We start from the raw sequence: 25,117 nt of genomic DNA on the forward strand, positions 1-25,117 counted from the left end.
AACCTATTGATGCTGCCTTGAAAATCCCTGAGACCGTTCAAGCACTCTCAAAACTATCCCTGCAAACCATATGCCTAATAGTGTAGATCTGTGTAGGACTCTCACCCATAGGCATAATTTGACTTCTATATTTGGGTGAGCGGGCAGCTCAGTCAGGCCAATGAGACTGTGTGTGGGGATGGGGCTGGCAAAGTCCACGCCTGCCCCCCACCGCCCAACTACGCCCACGCTCTCTCTTTAAGAGTCCATCAATCCTTGACAGGTAATTTTCTGGTTTTCCATACCCTTCAGCCTCAGGAAACGTGACAGATCATGATATGAAATTCCTAGATGTTTTTTCCTTTAAAAAAATGACAGTTTTAATTTCACCATCAAAAAACGGATACTGTGTTGTCACTGTAATTGACATCCCGCTGTTTGTTCCTGTATAACACCTTTTCTTCTGTCTTCACTCAAGCTACACTTCTGATGAAGCAGGCCTGGCCACAGACATCCTCCTCTTGTGCCACAGAGGGTACCTTTCACCTCCCAGTGGACACTGGGACTGAGAACAGAACTTACCAAGCTTCATCTGCAGCATTCAGTAAATAAATCTTTTCTTCTGGGGTTTTGCTTTGTTGTTTTGCTTCTGTTTAACTCCCCTCTCTCTCTCTCTCTCCAGTGGCTTGGGGGGGTTATGTGGGACATTTGGTCTGCTGGCAATGTGTTGGTTAACTTTGTGTCTGTTAAGACTGCTTCGGATATTGGGTGCCAAAAGAACTACATGATTATTAATAATACTGGGCTCAATAGCATTTACTTACGTAGTTGGGAAGAACAATTCCCTTCCACTGCAGGAATTATTGGCTGAAATTCTATAGCAGAAGGTCACATTAAGGTGATCATAATGGTCCCTTCTGGACTTAAATCCTACTAATTTCTGAATACCTTCTTGTCCTGAAGACAAGCTAAATATCACTGCCCCAAATAAATTTGCATCCATAAAAAATATGCCAAGGAGGAAAATATTTGCACCTACTTGTGTTAATGAAAAAGAGACATATGGGGTTGAGTAGGGAAGCCTCTGTTTTACCTGTATCCTCGATCATTGAGAAAAATGTAAATCATTTTCAGATCTATATTAATGATGCCCCTCCTCTTTAATGTGCAGAAATCTATTCAGTACAGTAGATTTGGCCAGATTACTGTACTTGGACTCTCTCTGGTCAAATAAGCAACAGAACTCATGCATGTACACACAATAATTAAGCAAAATAGTTTGTGTAGAGCGGAATCCAGGAGAAGAGAGGGTCACTTCATCTTTCATTCAAGAAGGCAACAGAAGTTGGTAATCCCAAAATAAAGATGATTTTCCAGGGATTCAAATGAAACTCTCAGTAGGACTTTCCCATCCACTTTCCTGCTGTTAGGCTCCCTAAGCCCCAGTTATCACAATACCCCAACCGATGGCTATGTATCCTTCTGTTGATAAGTTTCCTGTTTTGTTTTGTTTCAACTTGCAGGGCAACAGTTTTCCACTACACACTTCAACTACGGTCAATGTATGTATATAGTCACAAGGGTACCTTTGTTCCAGTGCAAATCCTTTAATTAACTAGGCAATTTTAAAGTTATACTGTGCATACTAAAAGCTCATGCGACAATTGCCATTTTAAATGCAAGCCATACGTGGTCCACAATCAGCCCCCAAAAGTCACTGCTCTGCCCCAAGATGGTGCCGTACCTCTGAAGTGGCCGCACAGCTCTGTACTGATACAGAAGGACAGCCTCAGATGAATACATCTGGTTTTTCTATTTGGTGATAACCCAACATCTGTCTGTGAAATATTATTTAGGTAGAAGCAACAGAAATCCTCAGAGATGAAAAATTCTGCCTATTTAGAATTTTTTTCTATCAGTCTAAAAGTTCATATGAAAAAAATGTGTCTGCTATTCAGTGCACTGCAGTACTGCAGAATCTACAATGTTGAGATTTACAGGGTAGAGGGGATTTAGCCACACATCTTCCACTAATCGTAATGGAAGATGAATGACTAAGTGGCCTGTACTGTTTTTAGCAGTGTTCTAGCCGTGTTGGTCCCAGGATATGAGAGAGAGAAGCTGGGTGAGGTAATACCTTTTATTGACCAACTTCTGTTGGTGCTAGAGACCAGCTGCTTTGTTTACACTGAGCTCTTCTTCGAAAGGCTCAACCTGCAGCCAAACACACTAAAGGATAGATAAACTTCCTCATTCATCCCAAGAGGGTATTAATAGCTAAATCCATAGGCAGTGTAATGGAGGCTGGGGGAGGCTAAGCCTCCCCAAACCTCGCACTGCCGGGGGGGGGGGGGCAGTGCTGGATTTGGGGCCAAAAAATCTCCCCCACCACAACCCCGGGGCTGCAGCAGGGGCACAGAGCTTTTCTGGTCTCGGGGCCACAACGGTGGGGGGAAGGAGTGAGCAGGGGGCGGGGCCGCAGGGGAAGGGGCGGAATAGGGACGGGGCTGTGGGTGGACTGGGGACAGAGCTGCTGGGGGAAAGGGTGGAGCTGGGGAATGGCTCCAAGCTCAGAGCTCCAGTCAGGGTCTCTGCTGCAGTCCTGGCTGAGAGCTTGACCCAGGCCAGGACTGAGCTCTCGGCCCCCCTTCAGCCCCCATGGCCCGGACTGAGTTCTCAGCCCCCTCTCCCCCAACCCAACTGGGGCACGGGGGGCTGAGAGCAGTGGCAGGGGTGTGGCCTTGGCCGGAAGAGGCGGGGCAGAGGGCTAGCCTCCCCCAAGGAGGAGCTTCACTTGCTGCCCCTGGTAAAATGATCATAATTAGGCTTTAAAATTAACACTGTTCTAAACACTGTTTCTAAAACTCTCACATATCTTGCATCACTAAAGTTTGATTAAAGAAGATTTTAATCCACGAACCAGTACAAATTGTTCTGTTTTAATTTTTTCCAATTAATAAATACACCAGATTTAGATTACATCTGTCTAGAGTACTGTAATCTATTTTTTTATTTTGAAGTAACAGCTAAATTATCAGTGAATCAGGAATCCTGAAATTCTGGCAGGTTTGAGTGATTGCAGATCATAGCAGTAAAAACATGCACCACTTAGTATTTCCACTTCCTCTAAATCCACATAAAAATGTAATCAGGAATGAGATCTGATGCCAACTAATCACAATCTAGTAGTTCTTTGTTAAACTGATTAAAAGAATCTAGGCCAAAAGCAGTGAGAATGCTATTGTGGAGGAGAATGGTGGTGTTGAGTAAAAAGTTTGTAAATGGATTTTCTGTGTACATAACGAATTCTACCAGCCTTTAAAATAGCAGTTCCTGCCCCTTCCACTGATATGGTAAATGTGGAGGTGAATGGAAAGGTTGTTGCTTTAATAGGGCTTTTAAATTATTACACATTTAGTAATATTACTTTAAAGCTTTTTTCAATCTCACTTCCCCCGTTTTAGTTTAGTTCCCATTGCTAGGCTAACCGTGACCTGGCAGCATTTGATGGGTCAATGTCTATGATTCTTAATTGTGATGCTAGATGCAGAACTAAAACATTAGCTAAATGGAAATTGGCCCACTTTATTTTAAAAGCCAGCACTGCTGGCTCTTGGCACTTTTAAGCTGGAGGGCATTTGCTGTGGAAACACAGGAGGTTCTTCCTTTAGGCTGTTAGATTGTCTGTGTGAAATGAATGGGTTGTTTCAGTCCACTGCCTAGTGGGTAAGTGATACCCCACAATTAGTATAGAATAAGCAGTGTTGTAGCCATGTCAGTCCCATATTAGAGAGATGTGGGTGAGGGTATATCTTTTATTGGAGAGCTTCTGTTGATGAGAGAGACAAGCTTTCTAGCTTACACAGAGTTCTTCTTCATGTCTGGGAAACTTACTCAGGGCACGTCTACACTTAAAATCTCCACTGCGCTGCTGTAGCTCTTTAATGAAGATGCTCTACGCCGACAGGAGAGAGCTGTCTTCTTAATCCACCTCCATAAGAGGCAGCAGCTATGTGGACAGGAGAAGCTCACCCATCGACGTAGAATTGTCTACACTGGGGATTAGGTTGGTACAACTACGTCACTCAGGGATGTGGATTTTTCACACATGAGCGCAGAGGCGACACGTGTGTGGGGAGACATGGGGTCATGTGCATCCCCAGATTATTGTGAGTGCCGAGCTCTCCTTCTCCTGCTGTACCTCCCACCCGACATGTTTCCGGCTTGCTCGGCCCCTGTCCCTGGCAGCTGGGCCTGGGCAGGGAGTGGAGGGGGTGGGACGGAGCCACTACTCATACTGGGTGAGGATGGCCTAAGGTGCCCAGGTGCCCGTTTTTGACTGGAAAGTCCAGTCAAAAAGAGGATATGGCAATGTCCGGTCAGATCTACTGACTGGACACCCAAAATTCAGTTACTGTGGGCAAGGGAGGCAGGGAGGTGCTGGGTCATCACCTATCCAGCCGGGGCCACCTCTTACCTGCATCCGGCGGCTGCAGCTCCCAGGCCTGACTCTGCAGGCAAATCCCTCTTGACCTGGGCAGGAGGGGTGGGAGAGGAAAAGCAGTGAGTGACAGTGGGGAGGTGGAAGAGGAATGGGCGGTGGGGGGCCTTCAGGGGAAGAGGTGGAGCAGGGGAGGTTCCAGCACTCCTGCTTGAGTGCCCGTTTTTAAAATATTACCAAGTTGGCAACCCTAGGGTGGCCGCTTTGGGTTGCTGCCTCTGTGCAGTGCAGCAGCTGCCTGAAAGAGAGCCTGGCTGCGGAGGTGGCGGTAGCCTGCCCCCTCCGCTCCCAACCCGGGCCTGGCTGCCAGGAAGTGGGACCAAGTGAGCCGGAAACGCGATGGTGGGGTGGGGTTCCAGCTCACGCTGACCCGTCCCCCGCAGTTGGGCCTGAGTGGGCGGGCCACCGCCACCTCCCCAGCCGGGCTCTCGCAGGCACAGAGCAACCGCGCTCAGCTCGTGTGAGAAGAGGGTCCATCCTGCCCACTCCGCTCCCTGCCCAGGCCCAGCTGCCAGGGACGGACCGAATGAGCCGAAAACATGCCGGAGGGGGAGGTGCAGCAGGAGAAGGACAGAGCCCTCCGCCCACAGGTAACTCTGGTGAGGAGAGTGCAGCGGCCCCAGGCCAAGCTCAGGATGCGGGGTCGCTGGAGAAGGCGCCAGGAGCAAGTTCCCTGGCCTCTGCTCAGCCCGAGTTTGGGGCAGTGCCCACGCTCCTCCTCCTGCTGAGGTGTCCATGAGGGCGCGGGATCTCTGGGGAGACATTGTGGTGCTGTGAGTCCCCCGGGGCCAGGCCCAGCCCAGAGGCATGAGCTCCCCACTTCTGTGGCCCCATCCCCCCAGGAGCCAGCAGGATTGGCTGCCCTGGCCCAGCGAGGTGGGGCAGACCTGTGCCCCATATTTACATTCTCCTCCCCCTCCCCCCCGCGCAGTATCAGCAGTCACAAGTCATCTCTACCTAAGCAATGTAGTGTAGACCTGTAGTGTAGACCTGACCGCAGAGTGTCACAATTAGCACCTTTATTGATAGTCTCAGCAGAGACTGAGGGCCTGTCTACACTCACAGCGCTGCAGTGGCACAGCTGCACCGCTGTAGCATTTAGTGAAGATGCTACCTACACTGACGAGAGAGCTTCTCCTGTTGGTAGAGGTACTCCACCTCCTTGAAAGGTGGTAGCTATGTCAACAAGGGAAGCTTTCCCATTCACATAGCGCTCTCTCCATGGGGGTTTAGATCAGTATAACTATGTCACTCAGGGGGGTGATTATACGGACATAAGTTCCTAGTGTAGACCAGGGCTGAGAATTGAATGGGCCCTGATGACTGAGGACTGGTTTACACTGAAAAGTTACATCGGCATGGCTCCTTCTCTTCAGGCTGTGAAAAATCCACACCCCTGAGAGACTTAGTTAAACCAACCCAACACCCAGTGTAGACGGTGCCAGGTCAATGGAAGAATTCTTCCATCAGTCTAGGCCTAGTCTACATTAAAAGGTTAGGTTGACCCAAGGTGTGAAAAATCCAAACCCCTGAATAGTGTTGTTAAGCCAACCTAACCCCTGGTGTAGACAGCAGCAGGTCAATGGAAGAATCCTTCAGTCGATCTGCCGACTCTTGGGGAAGTGGATTACCTCTGCCAACAAGAGGGTTCTCCCATCGGCATAGGTAGTATCTACATGGAAGGGGTGCAGCTATGCCACTGTAGCATTTCAATTGTAGACAATCCCCTAGCTACCACCTCTGTGGGAGGTGGATTAACTATGCTGACAGGTGAACCCTTCCCATCACTGTAGTATGTGTCTACACTGAAATGCTCCAGCGGCATGGCTGCAATGCTGCAGGTGTACTGCTGTAGCATTTTAAGGGTAGGCATAGTTTGAAACTCCCCCTTCATCCCTAGAAATAGTCCCTCCAAGCCAGAGCTATGGCACATTAGCAGGGAAAGAATGGATGAGGATTACTCTGTCATTTACAAATCATACCTGTGCATTCCCTTTCCATGCTTCCATCTTAGCTTTAAGAAGTTTTTACTCCCACATACGCACATTTTTGTAGGTCAGAGAAAAGACCATGGATATTCTGCCATTTATTAACATGTTTGTTCCAAATTACAGGCATCAGAAAGCATTTAGAGGCTGTTTGCTAGTCCCATAAAGTGTGCTATTATCTACAAGCTGTTTTAGGGTTGTGAGGATAAGATGGAATATTAATGGAACTGAAATCTTGTCCTTTAATTTCTGTTGTGAACATCAGCAGATTAAATTATCACTGTCAGAATTTTTTGATGTGTAATCACTTTTTAAGAAGCTCCACTTTTCCACTCTGCTGTTTTCAAACTGTGCTGCAGCTCATCAGTCTTCTGTGTTAGATTATCTATTTTTGATGTTGCACAGGCTTTATAAATATGATTTCTAATGTTCACAAAAATGAGAGGCATTCCAGTGAGAGTCAGACACTGCAGGCAAGCACTGGGGCAGTCTTTTCACATACACCTCTTCCGCTGCACCTCAGTCCTCATCTGCAGTACCTCCTTGCTCATCAGATTTTTCAAATCCCTGCACAGTTCTGTCTACCATTCTGACCTGCAAGCACTCCTCTTTATTCTAGTCCTTAGCTACACCTCAGCATAGACTAAATGTGATGCAGACCTTTGTGGTGGTTTTGTGAGATGAACCCATTTCCATGGACGATATTAAGACTCTCAAACTCATTTGTGATCTAAGTCAGGTTTGTACTGAGGTGAAAGGCTAAAGCACATAGAGACTTATTAATCTGCCTTAAAGAACTTAAAGCACAGCTGTAAGGCTTTCTAGAATTCCCCCACTAATTTACCATTAAGTACAAATGATTCAGTCAAACTTCACACACATGACCTTCATTTTAAGTGTCTGTGTAACCCTTTAAATCTAAAGGGAGAAAATCAACATAGAATTACAGGAATCCAATAATTTCCTCTGTCCTGGCTGTTTTCAATAGTTCTCTCTATATCTCAGAACTTTGTTTATCTTTTTTACACTGCTGTTATGCACTATTAGGCAAAGAGCGTTTTTACAGAAGAATTGGTATGGCAAGTGAGGGGCGTGGGAAGGATCTTGTGCTCAGCAGGGGCACTGCTATCAGAGTGAAGTTTGAGAAGAGGCGGGGGGTAGAGGATCCACTGCTATATGCATCCAAGTCTAGCCTTTCAACTGAAATGACTGAACTCTCAGCATACTTCTTTGAAGAGAGAAAAGCAGGCATTGGAATCCATGCCTCCAGTGTTGGTTGAGAATGTTTTTCTTAGGCAAGTGTCATTTCTCTCCATATGACAAATTTCCAGTCTTCAGTGTGGCCAACTTCGAACGTTCAAAAGTGCGAGTCGGAGCCCCCAAAACCAGGATGATTTTTAAAAGAATGGGTAGGACTTTTTTATTTCCCCTCTGGTGTCTGAGCCTTTAAGGGGCACGTTTGCCAGCTTTTCTCTGCAACCACAAGGGATGGAAACTGACTTTTTTTTTTTAAAGGAAAGCTGAGATTGTCATGTGATGCCAGGAGCTAGGCATTTAAGAAAAAATGCCAAGTCTCGCGAGACTAGTTGGCAACACTGAAGTAGTCTAAGGTCAAGAATTTATATATGGTGAACAGGAGCAGAATTTAGAAAAGCCAGTCTGCCTGCCATTGTTGATAGTACCCAGGTGGAAACTCAGCTGATACAGTCCTGCTTTCTCCCCCTCTCCCAGGAAAGTGTAAATGTTTCTTCTGCATATTTGTCTACAAAAAATGTTGCTTCTTTGAAAAATCTCTTTCGTTCATTACCCACCAGCCCAACAACTTTTTAACTCTGGAACACATGTGAATGGCTCATAGGACAAAGGATTGGCATTGTCGGAGAGATCCCAGGTTCTAATCCCGGACGAGCCCCCAAATTGTCGGAGAAAAACAGAGTTCTTACTCTCAGGTTGGGTGCAGCAAGTCAGATACTTTATTATCTCTGGCAATTGCACGGAGGAAGAGAGCTAAACAGGTCTCTCTACAAGTAAACAATTAACAGCAAGCATTTGTGCCTTTGTTACATACAATAATGAGCAACAGCTGAATCTTATTTATACATAGATCATCCTGATACCTTATTTTTCTCATCTCTATTTAAACTATAGTCTACATTCCATACTTATCTAACCCAACAACTTCTCACTCGCCTCACCCAATCCTCGCTTCTACAAATCTCGCGTTATTAGGGTTACAGCCAGCCTGACTCTTGCTCACAGAAGGGACTGTTTGCATTGAAATCCCCTTCAAATCCCTGTCAATTCTTGCTCTACTTCCACAGCATTTACTATAAATAGCAAATTAACCATGTGTTCCTTGTGTTCAAATGTAATGTGGCACCGCTTTCAGTAAAATGTATTTCTGAACCTCCAAGGTTGCAGCTAATTAGCCTTGTAAAGAGCAGAATTGGACAAAGCCAGAGTCTCTCTGCTTTTCTTAAATGGACAGGAGATTAAAATGATTTATTGTGTCAGTATCACTGATCTAAAATTAGTGAATCCTATGCTGAATTGATAAGCGGTGCACTTTCTACAAAGGGCTATTTCCCTGGTGAGGCTATGGAGAAATCCACCCTGGATCACCCAGACTTTGCCCTCCAAAGGCTGGGTTCTTCGTAGCTTCGCAGAAGCTTTGAGGGCTGCACTGAATTTTCATAAAGCACAAAAGGCTGCAGCCGCCATTGTCAGTCATGTCAGGTGCATCCATTGGAGACTGCCAGTCTCTGCATGTAATGTTCCAGGTGAGCCAAATAGCTTTTGCTTAAATGATGGTGCATTGCATGCTGGGACGAGTCTTTGTGGGCCACGCCTCTGTCTGAAAGATGGGGATAACCACAAGACACATGGTTGAACTCGTCAAACACAGCATGCCAGACACACATGGGCCACTTGTGTCCTAGAATACGGCCCCATTTTTCCTGCTTTGTCATTCTGGTGGGACAAAGGAGGCAGAAAGCTGACTTACCTGGGTGGCTGGGGAATCCCCAGAGGGTGTAAAAACCGCTTTAGAGGAGGAGGGGAGATGCAGAGTAGGTGCTGTTCTCATGGAGTTCTAGTAAAATTGAGCCCAACCCTGTTTTCATCTGTCCATGACAGAGGAGCTTCCTTCTGAAGCAGGGCAGACCCAATAAACCTCCCTGTGGAGATTTTACTGTTTTTTGTAACAGCTCTTCTGGATCCAGTGTTTGTCTGCACATAAAAGAGATGATGCTTCTTTTAAGAAGTGTCTTTCATCCCTCAGTGATTGTGATGCGTCTGATCAAGTGGGTATTCACCCACGAAAGCTTATGCTCCAATACATCTATTAGTCTTAAAGGTGCCACAGGACTCTCTGCTGCTTTCATCCCTCTGTGATTGCAGCACTATTGGAGAAATATTTTGTTCCTGGCCCTCTCTCTCTCTCTCTCTGAAGGGCCCTGCCGGCTGTGGGAGCAAGGCAGTTCAGCTTCAGGGTCAGGGGACAGGATTGCAGCACCCCATGCAGGGGAGTCTACACACCATGTGCCCAGGTGGAACCTGGCTCCATGTGGGCTCACTGCTCCCCAGGTGGTGGTGGTGGGGGGGGTTCTAGGTCAGTTAGCCATTGGCACCTGATAGAATGATGGGCAACAGTGTTAAATTGCCATTGCAGCCCTGAGGATGGTGGCTTGTTCGTCCTGTTCGTGGAGCGGCTCTAAAGCCCCCCTTCTGCAAGAGGAGAAACGTTTCCATCCCATGCTTCCACAAGACAGCCCTGTGCCAAGCCTCGTTATTCTGGCTTGCTGCGTAAGATAAGATTTGCCTCTGTAAGAGGAGGGGTCAGGTTCCCATTTCTGGACTCCAGCCGCACACAAGGAGCAAATGGCTGTTTCTTAATAGCAAGAGAGCAGGCTCACTGCTTTTGTCAGTAGTGCAAATGGACGGCAGGGAGCAGGGCTGGCACAGAAGGTATCTGAGAAACGCCCTGTGAAATAAGGTGATCTCTGCAGATACACTACCTGTTTAGTCACCATAAACAAGCCCATGGATCCCCTATTACCATCTGTCATATGTGGGGGAATCAGCAGCTTCAGCATAGCTGGAAGTCAGCACTTTTCCATATTTGTCAGGTGCAGCTGCTTACATTTCAGGTCTTTGTTTAAAATGGGCTTCTGTTAATTGCAGACTTAAAGGGGAGAATAAGGCATTTGTGACACTGATGGGATTCAATGGTGCTTCAGTTGCAAGATAAGGAAAACAAATTATTCAGTGTACAGTCTTGTCCTGACAAATCTGTGCAGCTAGAAACATAAAAATAAGTTATGCCATGGATAGATGCTAATTATAATGGTACATCAGCTGCATAGAGCGGACAGAGCTGCATACAGACTCGTCAGCAAGCCAGTTGTCACTGAGAGCTGGCTCCTCCTGCTATTGACGTCAATAAGAGCTGTGCCTTTGACTTCAGTGGGTATGTCTACTCTGCAGTTACAAACCCACAGCTGCCCCGTACCAGCTGACTTAGGCTTGCAGGGCTCAGGCTGTGGGGCTGTTTCATTGCAGCGTAGAGGTCTGGGCTCGGGCTGGAGCCCAGACTCCAGGACCCTGTGAGGTGTGAGGGTCCCAGATCTCAGGCTGCAATCCAAGTCCAGAAGTCTACACTGCAATGAAAGAGACCTGCAAGCCCAAGTCAGCTAGGGTGACCAGACAGCAAGTGTGAAAAATCGGGACAGTGGGTGGTGGGTAATAGGAGCCTATATAAGAAAAAGACCCAAAAATCAGGACTGTCCCTATAAAATCGGGACATCTGGTCACCCTAGCTGGCACAGCCCAGCCGCGAGGTTGTAATTGCAGTGTAGACATAGACCAGTACAAGTGGCATTGGGCCCTTCTTGCTTATTGTTGCACACTTCACATGCTGTGTTGATCATAGAATCATAGAATATCTGGGTTAGAAGGGACCTCAGGAGGTCATCTAGTCCAACCCCCTGCTCAAAGCAGGACCAATTCCCAACTAAGTCATCCCAGACAGGGCTTTGTCAAGCCTGACCTTAAAAACTTCTAAGGAAGGAGATTCCACCACCTCCCTAGGTAACCCATTCCAGTTCTTCACCACCCTCCTAGTGAAAAAGTTTTTCCTAATATCCAACCTAAACCTCCCCCACTGCAACTTGAGACCATTACTCCTTGTTCTGTCATCTGGTACCACTGAGAACAGTCTAGATCCATCCTCTTTGGAACTCCCTTTCAGGTAGTTGAAAGCAGCTATCAGATCCCCACTCAGTCTTCTCTTCTGCAGACTAAACAATCCCTCAGCCTCTCCTCATAAGTCATGTGCTCCAGCCCCCTAATCATTTTTGTTGCCCTCCGCTGGACTCTTTCCAGTTTTTCCACATCCTCTTGCAGTGTGGGTCCCAAAACTGAACAGAGTACTCCAGATGAGGCCTCACCAATGTTGAATAGAAGGGAATGATCACGTCCCTCGATCTGCTGGCAATGCCCCTACTTATACAGCCCAAAATGCTGTTAGCCTTTTTGGCAACAAGGGCACACTGATGACTCATATCCAGCTTCTCGTCCACTGTAACCCCTGGGTCCTTTTCTACAGAACTGCTGCCTAGCCATTTGGACCCTAGTCTGTAGCAGTGCATGGGATTCTTCCGTCCTAAATGCAGGACTCTGCACTTGTCCTTGTTGAACCTCATCAGGTTTCTTTTGGCCCAATCCTCTAACTTGTCTAGGTCCCTCTGTATCCTATCCCTACCCTCCAGCGTATCTACCACTCCTCCCAGTTTAGTGTCATCTGCAAACTTGCTGAGGGTGCAGTCCACACCATCCTCCAGATCGTTAATCAAGATATTGAACAAAACTGGCCCCAAGACCAACCCTGGGGGCACTCTGCTTGAAACTGGCTGCCAACTAGACATGGAGCCATTGATCACTCCCCGTTGAGCCCGACGATCTAGCCAGCTTTCTATCCACCTTATAGTCCATTCATCCACCCCATACTTATTTAACTTGCCAGGAAGAATACTGTGGGAGACCATATCAAAAGCTTTGCTAAAGTCAAGGAATAACAACACATCCACTGCTTTCCCCTCATCCACAGACCCAGTTATCTCCTCATAGAAGGCAATTAGGTATGTCAGGCATGACTTGCCTTTAGTGAATCCATGCTGACTGTTCCCGATCAGTTTCCTCTCCTCTAAGTGCTTCAGAATTGATTCCTTGAGGACCTGCTCCATGATTTTTGATAGGTGACAATAGTTGTGGCCTCCAATTTGCATTTGATTTCTAAGTGTTTTATTCCTGCATTTGAATTATGAAATTAACAGCACCCATTTTATTATATTATAAAATGCCTTTAAAAAAAAAACCCACACAGCTCGATCCATGGAGTTAACTCAGCACACTGTTCATGTTGACATTGTGCATCTTTATGGCGCAGGGTTCATCAGGAAGAGCAGTAATACTCTTGCACTTCTGTAGCACCCTTCATGCCAAGATATCCAAGTGCGTTGCAAACATAGGGTCTGATCTTGAAGTCAGTGGGAGTTTAGGGGTTTGCATCTCTTAGGAGATTGGGTCCATTGTATGCATTGCTCAATTGCCCTGTGAGGTTGGGAGCAATATGCCCACTTGACAGATTGGGAAACCATCAATGGAAACTTCCAGTCCAGTCTGTTGATTTTAGGCATTAAAAGGCAGCTCATCACTTTAATGTCTAACCAGTTATTTGGGTTCATATAGTATCGTCCACAGAGGACATTGTGCTGCACCCTGCTGCTTGCCTTCCCCTGCTTCTGCAAAGCTTTGCTTGCCTTTTTTGTTAGGATGTTTGAGGATTAGTTACCATTGGAAGTGTGTGAACCCATTTATGTTTGCGTAGTCCAGCTCTAACATAATGTTGAACAGGATATTTTTCTCTGAGTAACATGTTATGAACCTAGATTAGAGTATGTTACCTAGTGGTATCAGTCTGTAGCATGGTTTGATTAGCATGCTTGTCAGAATAAGATCCCTGTCAATACTACTAGGTTTAAACTCTGCTGTGTAGCCACAGTAGGGTGACCAGATGTCCCAGTTTTATAGGGACAATCCCGATTTTTGGGTCTTTTTCTTAAATCGGCTCCTATTACCCCCCACCCCCATCCCAATTTTTCACATTTTCTGTCTGGTCACCGTAAGCCACAGCCTGGGTTCACCTTGAGCTTCTAAATCTTAATGAAGATGAATGGTTAGAGCAGTGGGTTCACAACAGCCTTCAGACATCTTAATTGTTCACATTGAAAAGTTCAGCGCTAGGGAAGGACAGGAAAGATTCAGCCCTTCCTCTCCAGCAGTGTTATCACAAGCTTTCCAGTCACTACTTGGTGGCATAAACGCTTAAAATAGTCTCGTGCAATCTAGAATCCCCAACAATTATATTATTGATTTAACCATCCAGCAGACAATGGGAGAGGACAAAAGCTCCCAGACTGAAATATATATATTGTCTTGAAGGACATTTTGAGTTCTGACGCCATCCCCTCAAGTCATGCCCAGTTTTTTAACCCTGTGAGTGCTGGCATTTCCCAGGGATGACACCACATGAATGCTTCTGAAGACATGAAAATTTAACTGTTTGGACAGCTGTGGATATGTTAGAGCCGTATTTTTCAGCCTGTTACCTGCACCAACTTCCCCCAGCCAAGGAAAGAAAAACCCCACAAGGACTTCAGCTGCCATACAGTGAGGTGTACTGTACACCTCCATGCCCCAGATTTGGGGAATCTGTCCCCGTGTTCTGAAACCTATTGTTCTAGGGACCCATAATGGGTTCACATTCCAGAACCATTCAGAAATCCTTATATGGCATCATAGCCAGACTCAAACAAGTTAATAAAAATGACATGGTGGTTAAAAAAAATCAAAGTCTGACCCTAGCCATGTCTCCCCTAATGGGACAACAGTGTATCGCCAGCAGTGTAACATCCCCTTTAACTTGCACACCTTTGGCCCAGCGCTGACATTTATTGTGTTTGTACAGTGCCAGGCACAGTGGTGGCCCTGACTGGGTTGAGGTTTCTGGAACAGAAACATTTAATAATAATAGGGAGACATGCCTTTAACATGTAGCCCATGTGCCTTCCTCCACCATGGTCCCAGAAACAGGGTATTGTTCCCTGTAGTCAGCGGGAAGAGGCTGACCTCCAGCTGATGGGATCCCAGCGCAGTGGCTGGGCAGTCAGTAGATCTGTCGGTCTCCAGCCTGGAACCAGCATCGCGATGTTGCTCCCCAAACTGACTCAGAGGGAGGAGTTTTACCTCAGCTGTCCTGGCCGTTGGTGCAGTCTCTCCAGGCCAAGCGCCCCAAAGGAATGGCGTTGAGAGATGGAACCTATTATAATGATTTAGTAACTGTATTACCCTGAAGCTCCAGTCAGGATCAGGGCCCCATTGTGCTGGAAGCTGGACATGTTAGATAGCATCCCTGCCCCAAAGAGCATTTAGGTTTATTGTGGCCTCGTATAGCTGACACAGCTGCAGATCACTCGGAGCCCCCCTAATTCTTTGCTGATATGGAAATTGTCCTTCGTGCTGAGCCAGTGATTTGCTCTAGACTCATAATGAGTGGCTTCTGCATCCATAGGACCACTAGTGGCTGTGTATCTTTTATGGCACTCTAAACACTGAGTGAAAATGGTGTTCTCAGCATGGTTTAAATTGCTAATGCGCCATGTCAGCCTGCTCAGCAGCTGTCTCCTGCAAGCTTAAACCATGGCACTAACGCAAGCTGTTTTTGCTTTTAACAGGGTACACCGCTGGGACTCCATACAAGGTCCCACCTACCCAGAGTAACAATGCACCACCTCCCTATTCTCCATCTCCAAATCCTTACCAAACTGCTATGTACCCCATCAGAAGTGCCTATCCACAGCAGAACCTGTATGCCCAGGTACGTGTCTAGCAAACTACAGAAAAAAAAATAGCAGTAAAAGATTGTGGATCATCCAACTAACTGAGAACATATTACTGGTGTAGATACGATGTTTCAGACTATGTTAATTCACCTGTTTCTGTCTTGTATCTACACCATCTGTGCAAACTTCAAACCACAGCTATAAGCTTGGACCTGGTCAGTATGTGGGTGGAAGACCTCCAGGAAAAGCCTTCTGTAGGTGTTGGAGGAAGTGATGCTGGTGGTGCTGCCTAGCAGGCTGGACCTACTTCTGAATGATATCTGCTGGGGTTGTCTTTTACACTTGTGTAGCTTGTCATGTCAGTGAATTGGATTGAACTGCTCTGTGGTGCTCTCTGCCCTGAGTCAGTACTGAACCAAGCCACTCTAATTCTAAGAAGCATTATGCTGCTGGAGGATGCTGTCTTTTAGATGAGATCTTTACCACTTGTGGTCATTGGCCCTGTGCGGCTTTTTGGTAGTGTGAAAGGTGTTCGCTAATGCTGCATGCATCCATCAGGCTTTGGTTTGAGTGAGCACTAAGAACCAAACCCAACAGGCTGGTGCACAAGGAGCAGCAACAAATCAGCTCTTGACAATTCACTTTCAAGGAATCCCTCCCCTCTTTTCCCCAGAAACCTACGTCCCTTGTTCAGTCACCTGCCTTTCTCAGCAGTCCCTGACACACCCTGCTTCAGTGTTAGACGTGCCCCAGGGAGCTGTGGCTTTACTCCTTTTTTTGTCTTGGGTTGTGTGTTTCCTCTGTGGCTCTCCTCAGTTGTCAGAGCAATGGGTAGCTGCTTCCCCCATCCTTGTGCACATCCTTCTGGGGGTGCCAGACAACACTGCTGCCTCTGTGCTCCTAAAAGGGATTTCAGGGGACGAAGATGTGGCATGGCCTCCTCTCAACAGACCAGTGTGGACTGCAAAATGTTCTAACTCCTGCTGCTATCTGCTGTGTTACTGGCACACCATAACCCTTGTAGTGCCCCATAATGAAGCATGTGGTGCACCCCATAACCCTTTGTGTAAGATTGCTGAGGTCCAACAATTCCTTCACTGCTTATTATTGCTGTAGTTTTTGAGCACTGTTGAGCAACCCTTGACCCTGCTCAGAATCACAGCAGCTGGCAGCAGGACAGGGGCTGTTGGTTCTTGGTTGGCTCAAAGCTGGGCAGAGACAAGTATTCTGCTCCATGGAGGATTTCACTTTTTCAAAATTTGGGTTTGTTCCAATTCACAATGAAAATCCCGAATTTTGAATTTTTCCATGAAAGGGACCTGGGGACCCTAGAAGCCCTCCGGTCTCTGACTTAGAGGCAGTCCACCAGGTGTGCATTGAAGGAGCCATGGAGACCAGCTGGCAAGAAACCAGGCAGATTTTGAAAACTGCCCTGCCTGCTTTCTGGGGGAGCTTCGTCGAAATTGCACAGTCTCCTTAGAACATTTCCATTTCAACCAACTGGCAAATTCCAACAAAAAAGTAGTGTTGGAATTTTTCTGACCAGCTGTCATGGGACTCCTCTCTGTCAAAGGTGCCTGTCACCATTGTGTCTAAGCGCCTTTCCTCAAAGACCTTCTGGCCTTTAAGTACAGAGGGCTGGAGAATTATGGCCTCTCTGAATGCCCAGGAAAGCTGTAAAAGAAGCCCCCACTTCCTGGATGAGGGAAGCCCTGACCACCCCACTCTGCCCCCAGAAGAGATGTAGTGGTAAGTAGGGGGCAGGACCTCAGGGACAGCTAGATGCTGTGCAAACCTCATCAGCACACCTGTGCTAAATTTCAACCTTTCATATTGTGTGCTCAGCAAATGTGCATAGTAGAAGCCCAGTCACTGCACCCTAGCTCTGTCCCCATAGCAGCTAGTTAAAGCCAACAAGATGAACCAGAACAAGATACGGCCTGATTCTGATATCACTTCAACCTGTTTTACTCCGGTGGTTAATGGAGTTACTCCAGGTTTACACAGGGATAAATGAGATCTGAATCAGCCCCATGGGATTTAAAATACTGAAAATCAGCTCTTAAAGTGTTAGGGAGTTGTAGCCTAGGATCAGTGAGTTGTGCCCTCCCCAGCTGTGCATGTGAGGGCGAGAATGAGTGACCCGCAGAGCATGCTGCTGTCCAACCATAATGCAGAACTTGCCTTAGCTCTCTCACAGCAGCCGCAAAGGGCAAGGACGAGGAGGTGCCCAAACTAATGATTTTTATCCACATGTGAACTCAATTCTCTTGCATTTACACAGTGTTAGTACAGTGGTGAACACAGAATGGATGAAGTGTGTATGTTAAAGGTCTTTTTCATGGCTGGCTGGCTGCTTTCTTTTTAGTATGTTAGACCAAGGCTGCTTGTCTGTTGGCCGAGCTGTAGAGTTCTCCAGATTTTCTCCCATCACCAAATACCAACAAGTATGACGGTAGAAATGAGGTCTTTATTACTCTGCCCTATAAAGGAGCTGGGGCCATTTGCTGGTTTCTAAAATACTGTAACTGGAATAGAGCAGCTGGCTAGGATGGAGGAAGAATTTGTGCAGGGTGAAGGAGAGAAACGGGGGGAAGTCAGTATTTGTAGTATAATTGATCAAATGCCAAGTCAGTGGTTACACTCCCATCAGGCTGTACGTCCAGAACAACATGTCTGACTTCCAGGTTCTCCAATTCCAAGGCGGTCTGTGCTAGCCTTTGTTTCTGATCTTCCCCATCATTGCTAGTTCCGCGTCAGCTCCAATGGGGGCCAGGCTGAGGTGACCCAACCCAGTAACACATACATTGGTGACCACTGGACCTTGTCTACCCTAGTGCCTCCACCATCACTATCTCCTTGGGAGCTGCCTTGGGGCCACATTTTTCAGAACAAAGCCTATGTAGTGTGATGGGGCAAGGCCAGATGGCTACAGTAAAGTAGTGAGGAATAGGTATGTTAGCCCCAGGCTAAACAAATCCCTGGTACCATGGTAACCAAATGGCAGTTGCTCCAGGTTAATCAAGACACCTGGGGCCAATTAAGATCCTTCTAGAAGGCAGTGGAGATAGCTAGATTGATTGGGACACCTGAAGCCAGTCAAGGGCTGGCTGGAACTAGTTAAAAGCCTCCCAGTTAGTCAGTGAGGCGCAGGTGCCAGGAGCTATAGGAGGGAGCTGTGTTGTTGGAGGAATGAAGCAGTATGAATCCATATCAGGTGTAAGGAAGGAGGCCCTGAGGTAAGGGTGAAGGAGATATTGAGTGGGGGCTGCTGTGGGGAAGTGGCCCAGGGAATTGTACACGTCCTTTTTCCAAAAAGGCAGCTACCATAGCTGCTAATTCTAGGGTCCTTGGGCTGGAGCCCAGAGTAGAGGGTGGGCCCGGGCTCCCCCCCTCCCTGATTAATCACTGAGACTCGGAGACAACAGAGACTGTGCGAGGGGGGATAGCTTCTCCTCACCTCCGTTGTTGGCTTATGATGAAAATGGCTCAATAAGCTGTGACCCTTGCCTCTAGGGAGAGAAGGGCTACGTGGAGGGTCACAGTGAGCCTCTGAGGCTAGCGAAATCTGCCAGGAAACGCTGGACCCACGGAGTCAAGGATAGAACTTTATCACAGTAGACAAGACACACACACTCATCCTACTTCCCCCACTTCCCCCACTTCTTTTTTATGGAACTCAAATAAACTCCTCAGTGTTCATTCAGTGCTACTGCCTCCACGTATGTATCCAGGCTGGGATTTTCCAACGTGACTGGTGATTTTCTGGGCCTGACTTGGGACACCTTAAAGGGGCCCGATGGTCAGAAAGTGCTTATCACCCACCCTCTGAAAATCAAGTTGGGCACCCAAAGTTACTAGCCACTTTGGAAAATCTGATGCCTGACAACCTCCCCTAGTGTTTGTATGTGACTTAGTGAAACTAGGGCATCTTCTCTTCTCATTTTTTTACATCCTAACATTTTATTTCTTCACACTGACTTTTACATAAGCCATTTTAGACATAATATGTCCCTGTCCCCCTGTCATTCTTCTTGGTATTGTGACCCCATGCTCCCAACTGTGTATCATCCTCACATGAATGCTGCTATCCTACGTCCACTCTTCCTGCTTACTGACATACAAAGAACAACATTTCTCCCAACACTCAGCCTATAGCACTACACCAGTGACATCCCTATCTGCCAAATTGCTTCTGTACACAGCCTTACCCTCTGTGTTTGTATTCAGTCCAGTGGCTCGGTACTAACATACTGACCTTAAGTGTAATCATCTCTGTATGGCCTGCATTAAATCCATGGATTGTACTCAGTCCCCCTCACAGTAAAGAAGGATGTTTTTGTTAAGGTGATCTGCAAAGGGGAGTGGGGAATTGGAGCGTGTCTCCTCTTTTGTGTTTTTGATATATGAAGGTGACCTCAAAGGTTGAGGGATTTTTTGTTTTGTTTTTTAAAATCGACTTGCTTTTTGCATTAGAAATTCAGGTCTTGTCTACCCTGGAAGGCTATGTAGAGATGGGCAAACTAGTGGGATTATGACACCATAGAAGGCTGAAAGCCAAGCAGTTGAGAAAGGAAAGGAGTTTTTAGCCAGACTCTTTTAAACTTTGTTTTTTAATACCAGTTTAAAAGTCCAATGCAAATAAGGCCTTTGGAATTAAAGAAAGGATGGTCTTTGTTAAGGATTCAACAAGCCACCCCTTCTGGGGAACTCACAATACACATGGAGATCTCCAACAAGTCTCCAAGCAAAATCAGCAAACACCAAACTTGACATTCTCAATTTTTTCCTGTGATCTAAAAAAAAATAAATAAAGTAAAAACGAACTACAAAATGATGAAACTTTCATCCCTTCTTATATCATAAAGAAGGTGGAGAAAAGATACTAAACCTTTTTTTTCCCCTTAGCAGGTCACTGTTAAACATATCTATGAAAATTCCAAATTCCTCTCCCCCTGCTGATGTCAGGTGGACTCCACACAGAGTTAGAATGTGAGATCTGATTAAATTGCAAGTTTCTCATTGCCAACAGAGCTGGTGGTGAAGCCATTAATGGAGTCTTCACTGATTGATTGATTGATTTTTACCACAGACTGAAGATCCCCTGTGGGTTTGGTGCATGTAGCTAGATGGTTGATAATGATATAGGCCCTGGCAGGTAACTCAGTGGACTTCCTTTTTGGTGCCACTTCTGTATCTTGGAGGCCAGTTGTGGCTTTGGGGCACATAATTGCCCTACGCTAAGGGTGGACGAGGATTCAGATTGTCACTTGGAGAGTTATAAGCTGCTTCCCTGCCTGCTCCGGGTGCCGGGGGAAGTAATGTATCCCAGCCCTGTTCCTGGCACCCCACACTCCTTGGGGTGTGGATGCAGCGGTGGGCTCATCCCATTCCCTTCTTCTTCTCCCACCTTCATGGGAGGGGATATAGCTCCCCTGCTATGCTGCTGTCGGCAGTATAGGATGGCTGGCACAAGGGAGCAAGAGGGAAGTGCCTTATCTGCCCGAGCAGACACACAGGCTGGCCACAATCTGGGTCACTGGCTACAGTGTGTTTTGAACTGGGTTCACTTTATGGATGTGATTAATTATTATTTAATTTTTTTAAAAGATCTTTGCTGGAGACCAGGTAAATTATGCCCACTGCCTCCCATCTTCCATTCCATCCCTGTCAAGTCTTCACTTACTCCCACCTTTCCCAGCTCAGGTACCATAGTGAAGCGGGGGGTGGGAGGGTAAGAAACTAGATACAGCTGAACACAATTCTGCCATGTTTCTTAGGAAATACTTTGTTTCTCTGAGCATGTACTGGCTATTCTTAGCTCTCAAGAATGGCTGGGCTCTGTCTCTTGCTACGACAAAATTCTGCCATTGGGCAGTGTGGTGTTCATTTTGATGGAATCCATGGGCCTTGAGGGTCTCTGTGACCCAGTCACTGTACACCACTGAATAGTTAAACATGGTTCAAGGTTTTGAGAACCAAGACCTGGGCCAGCTTAGCCCCATGGCAACAACCACCATTCAAAGTCTGTTCAGCTTTTTATTAAAGATACAAAGAGGGAAAACAATTAAACATTTGAAATATAAAGCATTAAATAAGGCTTTCATTCGAACATCCCTTGAATTTTTATAGGGAAAGTCACCATTTGTCAGGATTTTAGATGGTATTAAAGGTGATAATAACTGTCCGTTTTGGGGAAAAGAGAAAAAGTTAGTTGAGTTGGGTTACAGCTGTTGTTGTGGAAATCCAGTCCTGCTTCCCTGAAGAACAAAACAAGACAAACGCACACACAAAAGAGGGGAGAAAATAACAGCAAAGATAGAAAAATTCAACTTCTGTCTCTGGCGTTGACTCTCACTTGCAGCCTCACCACTGGCAAAACACAGACCCAGCACAGGGTCTTATCAGCCACTCCAAGACTTGTACCAGCATCAGGCAGTTTAGGGCATTGCTTTTAGCTGCCTCACTGCTCGGAGACACACTGTAGTGTTGTAAAAGATATAGTTGTCTTGGTCGGCTCAGCCATACGTTTATTAAACAGAAAGGGAAAAAAGAGACTAGACAGGGAAGAGTAGTAGTATGGTGGGAAGGAAAAGGACAAAGGAGGGAGGAGATGAGAGTAGGAACCCAAATCTCTCACATTCCAGGTGCTGTTCAGGTTTTTGCTGAAAAATAGTGGCGGTGACAATGTCATTGGTTCCCTCTCTCTGGCCCAGTCTGGTCAGGATGCCTGTCGGAATCAGGATGATGAAGGCCCAACGGTGTGCTGGTGGATCCTGGGATCCCAGAAGACGGTGCCGGTGGGAGCCAGGATGGCACAGCTGGCTGTTTGCAGTTCAGCAGTGTCCTCCACATTTTTATCCCCCGCCAAAGTTTCCCTTTTAAGGACCCCAAAAACAGGTGATGTGCAGAATAGCTGCAACCCACAATATCTTGAAATCTGAAGTACCAGGTTTCCAATTCCATCTTTTGTTTACCAGTCACGGTCTTAACACAGTCAGTTGGCGGTATCAGTAAACCTTTTTGTTTGGACCAATTCAATGTTTGTCTTCTTTTATTGTCTGTCTTTCTGTCTTCCTTTGTACCTTTTTTTGTCAACATTCTTTATTATGGGTGATTGTGATATTTTATGAACCTTCAGCAACTTTCCAACAGTTATGCTCACAATCAGGGCAGGCCTGATAGACCCCGGTTATTACAACAGGCATTCATGGGGTTAGTATTCTCAGTATCTTCCCCTCCGCTGAAACCAAAGGTAAAGCTAGATAGTTCCCAGATATTTCCTAGATCCTTTCCTCTCTGGTTACATTAGCTTCTCTAGTCCAGCATTCACCTGCGTGTTTTAAACATCAGCGAATAGTCTCCTCATTGTCTGGTTCGATAGGAAGCACAGTGGATCCTGCACACTGTGCGTGTTTCAGTATTTTAGCTGCTTTGGCTTCTCTGAGGAAGACTGCGCAGCTGAACTTTAGTCCTTATTTAAATTGCGATACATGTGATTATATTCTCGTATGTGTGTTACATAAATCTGGTGTGATGTCTGAACGGCTGTCAGTGTGCTGTGATTTCCCAGTATGTCTGTTGTGCCAGCCCCTTCAGAATTTGGAGTAGAATTCTACTTGATCCTTGACATTCTCTCTGAGAAATCAGCCGTTGAAGACAATCGCCTGCTTTGGCATGATCCTGATTTATCTTAGCACTTCCTCCTCCTCCCTTGAGAAATATATTTCTGCTTCTAGCGTTTGTCCAATCAGCGTTTCTGGATGCTGAGGGAAAGAGCTAATTTAATAGCCCAGGTTTATCCCCTTCTTCTGTCAGCACCAGACCTTGTTAGAGGTACTCCAGTGGTTATCACTGACTTCTCATGAAATCTCTCTTCATTCTTTACACACCCTAATCTTCCCAACCCTCTTTGTTTTACATTTTTGATTGCACTGTTCTTACATGTCTCCATCTACAGTTTCTCTTCGTTAAACCACTTACATTTAATGCAGTTTATTTTCTGGACACATACCATTTTCCATCCATTGTGTTATTCCATCCAGCACTACCGCTTTGGTCCAGAATCTGCTCTGTTGAATTTCAGCAGCCTTCATTTCCACTCTTTCAGTCTCACTTTAGGCCTACTCACAACCCTAACTAGATTATGTTCCCTTTTGTGTAGCTGCTACCTTATCTCTCTTTGCATCTAGTTAGGTCCTTAGCATTCCTCCAAATTAAGTCGAGCGTTCCTCCTTTTCTTTTACTTGTCACTCATTTTGTAAGGTAGCAGCTACACAAAATACCTACTGACCACGCTTACTGCTCAATGCATGTGTACATATGCAGTATATTCTTCTCGGCAATCTGCATGGGCAACTCTTAACATTTCATCTTTTGGCTCTTGCAGGACTTGAATCATTTCACAGCAGCAGCCCTAAATACTGGCAGCTAAGATGGCTCCTGCTCATTGTTTTGCAGCTGCTTTATAGCCCTCCGCAGATGACATGCTGGTAAAAACATCTGTGTCCTGTCTACCCTAATGCTTTCGCCATTGTGGCCACGGGTAGAGCGAGACCAACAGTGGGGAAAGTGTTAATGCAGACAAAACCTTTATAACAGCCAGCACTATATGGACCACCTGCAAGGGCTCGGTGTGGGCCACAATTTGATAACCTCTGGGAGATGACATTCGCGTTCGCTTTCTGTCCCATTTTATTATGTATTGCTGTAATGTCTCGCTGTTCTCGGTTAAAGAGCCGCCATATTCTGCCCCACAGGTAGCTGGACTTCAGTTGGGCTGAAGTAATCCCTAGGCCCAGATTCACACCTATGGCAAGTGACACTCACAGGGAAGCCACAGAGAGTGCTGGGTGTGAGGGGCTTGGAGGATCAGACACCCTGGAAAGGACCTTGAGGTTTAAGGGTACTATATCAGTGTGTAAACTGAACACCTCCGCTCAGTGCAGATGTTGTTTGGAGATTAGAAGGGCCAAAGTCATAGGAAAACAACTTGCTGGTCAAAAACGTTCTGGGGAAAATTTTTAAAAGACTGGAGGCTTAAAAAGTAAGAAGTTGTACATGGATGAAATGGGAGCTGTTGCCAGTGCTTCATGCACAAAAGTGTTTCAGTGAGAATCTGCCAAAGAGTTCATTTCACAATAACAGAACTACTCCATTTAGAGAGGAGGCCTTTATCCTGGTCAGCCAGTGTATTCCATATTGTGTTGTACTGGGCATTAGATTGTGGCCCCACTGGGGTGGGTTACATATCTTCTCCTAGCTACAGCATCAAGTATGTTGATGATGACGATGTGCTCTCTTCTGTGACTCAAAAGCATGAGTTCCAACCTCAGGGCAGATGGTTAAAAACCAGGGCACAAACCCCAGATTGGTGGTGAGTTCTCTTAGATTTCACCAACCATTTACCAAGTGTAAACTCTTCAGGAACTTTAGCAGCCTTAATGTGAGTCACAGACGGTCCTGTTGGATACTCCCATCTGTCTCACCACCCAGATAAGCTTGTCTTTGTGATAGATGGCCCTTACACCAAGAATCACAGCAATGTTCAGCTTATTCCCAGTCCCAAAGGACCAGTCACTCACTCCAGGTGAAGTGCACCTTAGATCTCACACCAAAGACAATCATTGTAGCCAATCTGTAATAAACTATATAAAGATTTATTAAATAGGAAAAGGAAATGAGAGTTATTTACAAGGTTAAAGCAGGTAAACATATATACACAAATTAGTTACAATCTTAAATTTCAA

The 25,117-nt window shown here is 46.2% G+C and overlaps 1 protein-coding gene across 11 annotated transcripts in view; it reads left to right on the forward strand.

The window, feature by feature from the left end:
• FAM168A (family with sequence similarity 168 member A) overlaps positions 1–25,117 on the forward strand; it is a 340,334-nt gene that overhangs the window by 309,446 nt on the left and 5,771 nt on the right. For 8 of the 11 annotated variants that reach the window (XM_039539011.1, XM_039539015.1, XM_039539037.1 and 5 more), the window contains 3 exons: positions 458–583; positions 1,503–1,541; positions 15,261–15,403. In XM_039539011.1, the coding sequence (XP_039394945.1) occupies positions 458–583; positions 1,503–1,541; positions 15,261–15,403 (308 nt within the window). The remainder of the gene's footprint in view (positions 1–457; positions 584–1,502; positions 1,542–15,260; positions 15,404–25,117) is intronic. The other 3 variants (XM_039539026.1, XM_039539052.1, XM_039539056.1) reach the window with 1 other exon arrangement.

The sequence above is a fragment of the Mauremys reevesii genome, linkage group 1 (genome assembly GCF_016161935.1).
Source record: "Mauremys reevesii isolate NIE-2019 linkage group 1, ASM1616193v1, whole genome shotgun sequence".
Lineage (NCBI taxonomy): Eukaryota > Metazoa > Chordata > Testudines > Geoemydidae > Mauremys > Mauremys reevesii.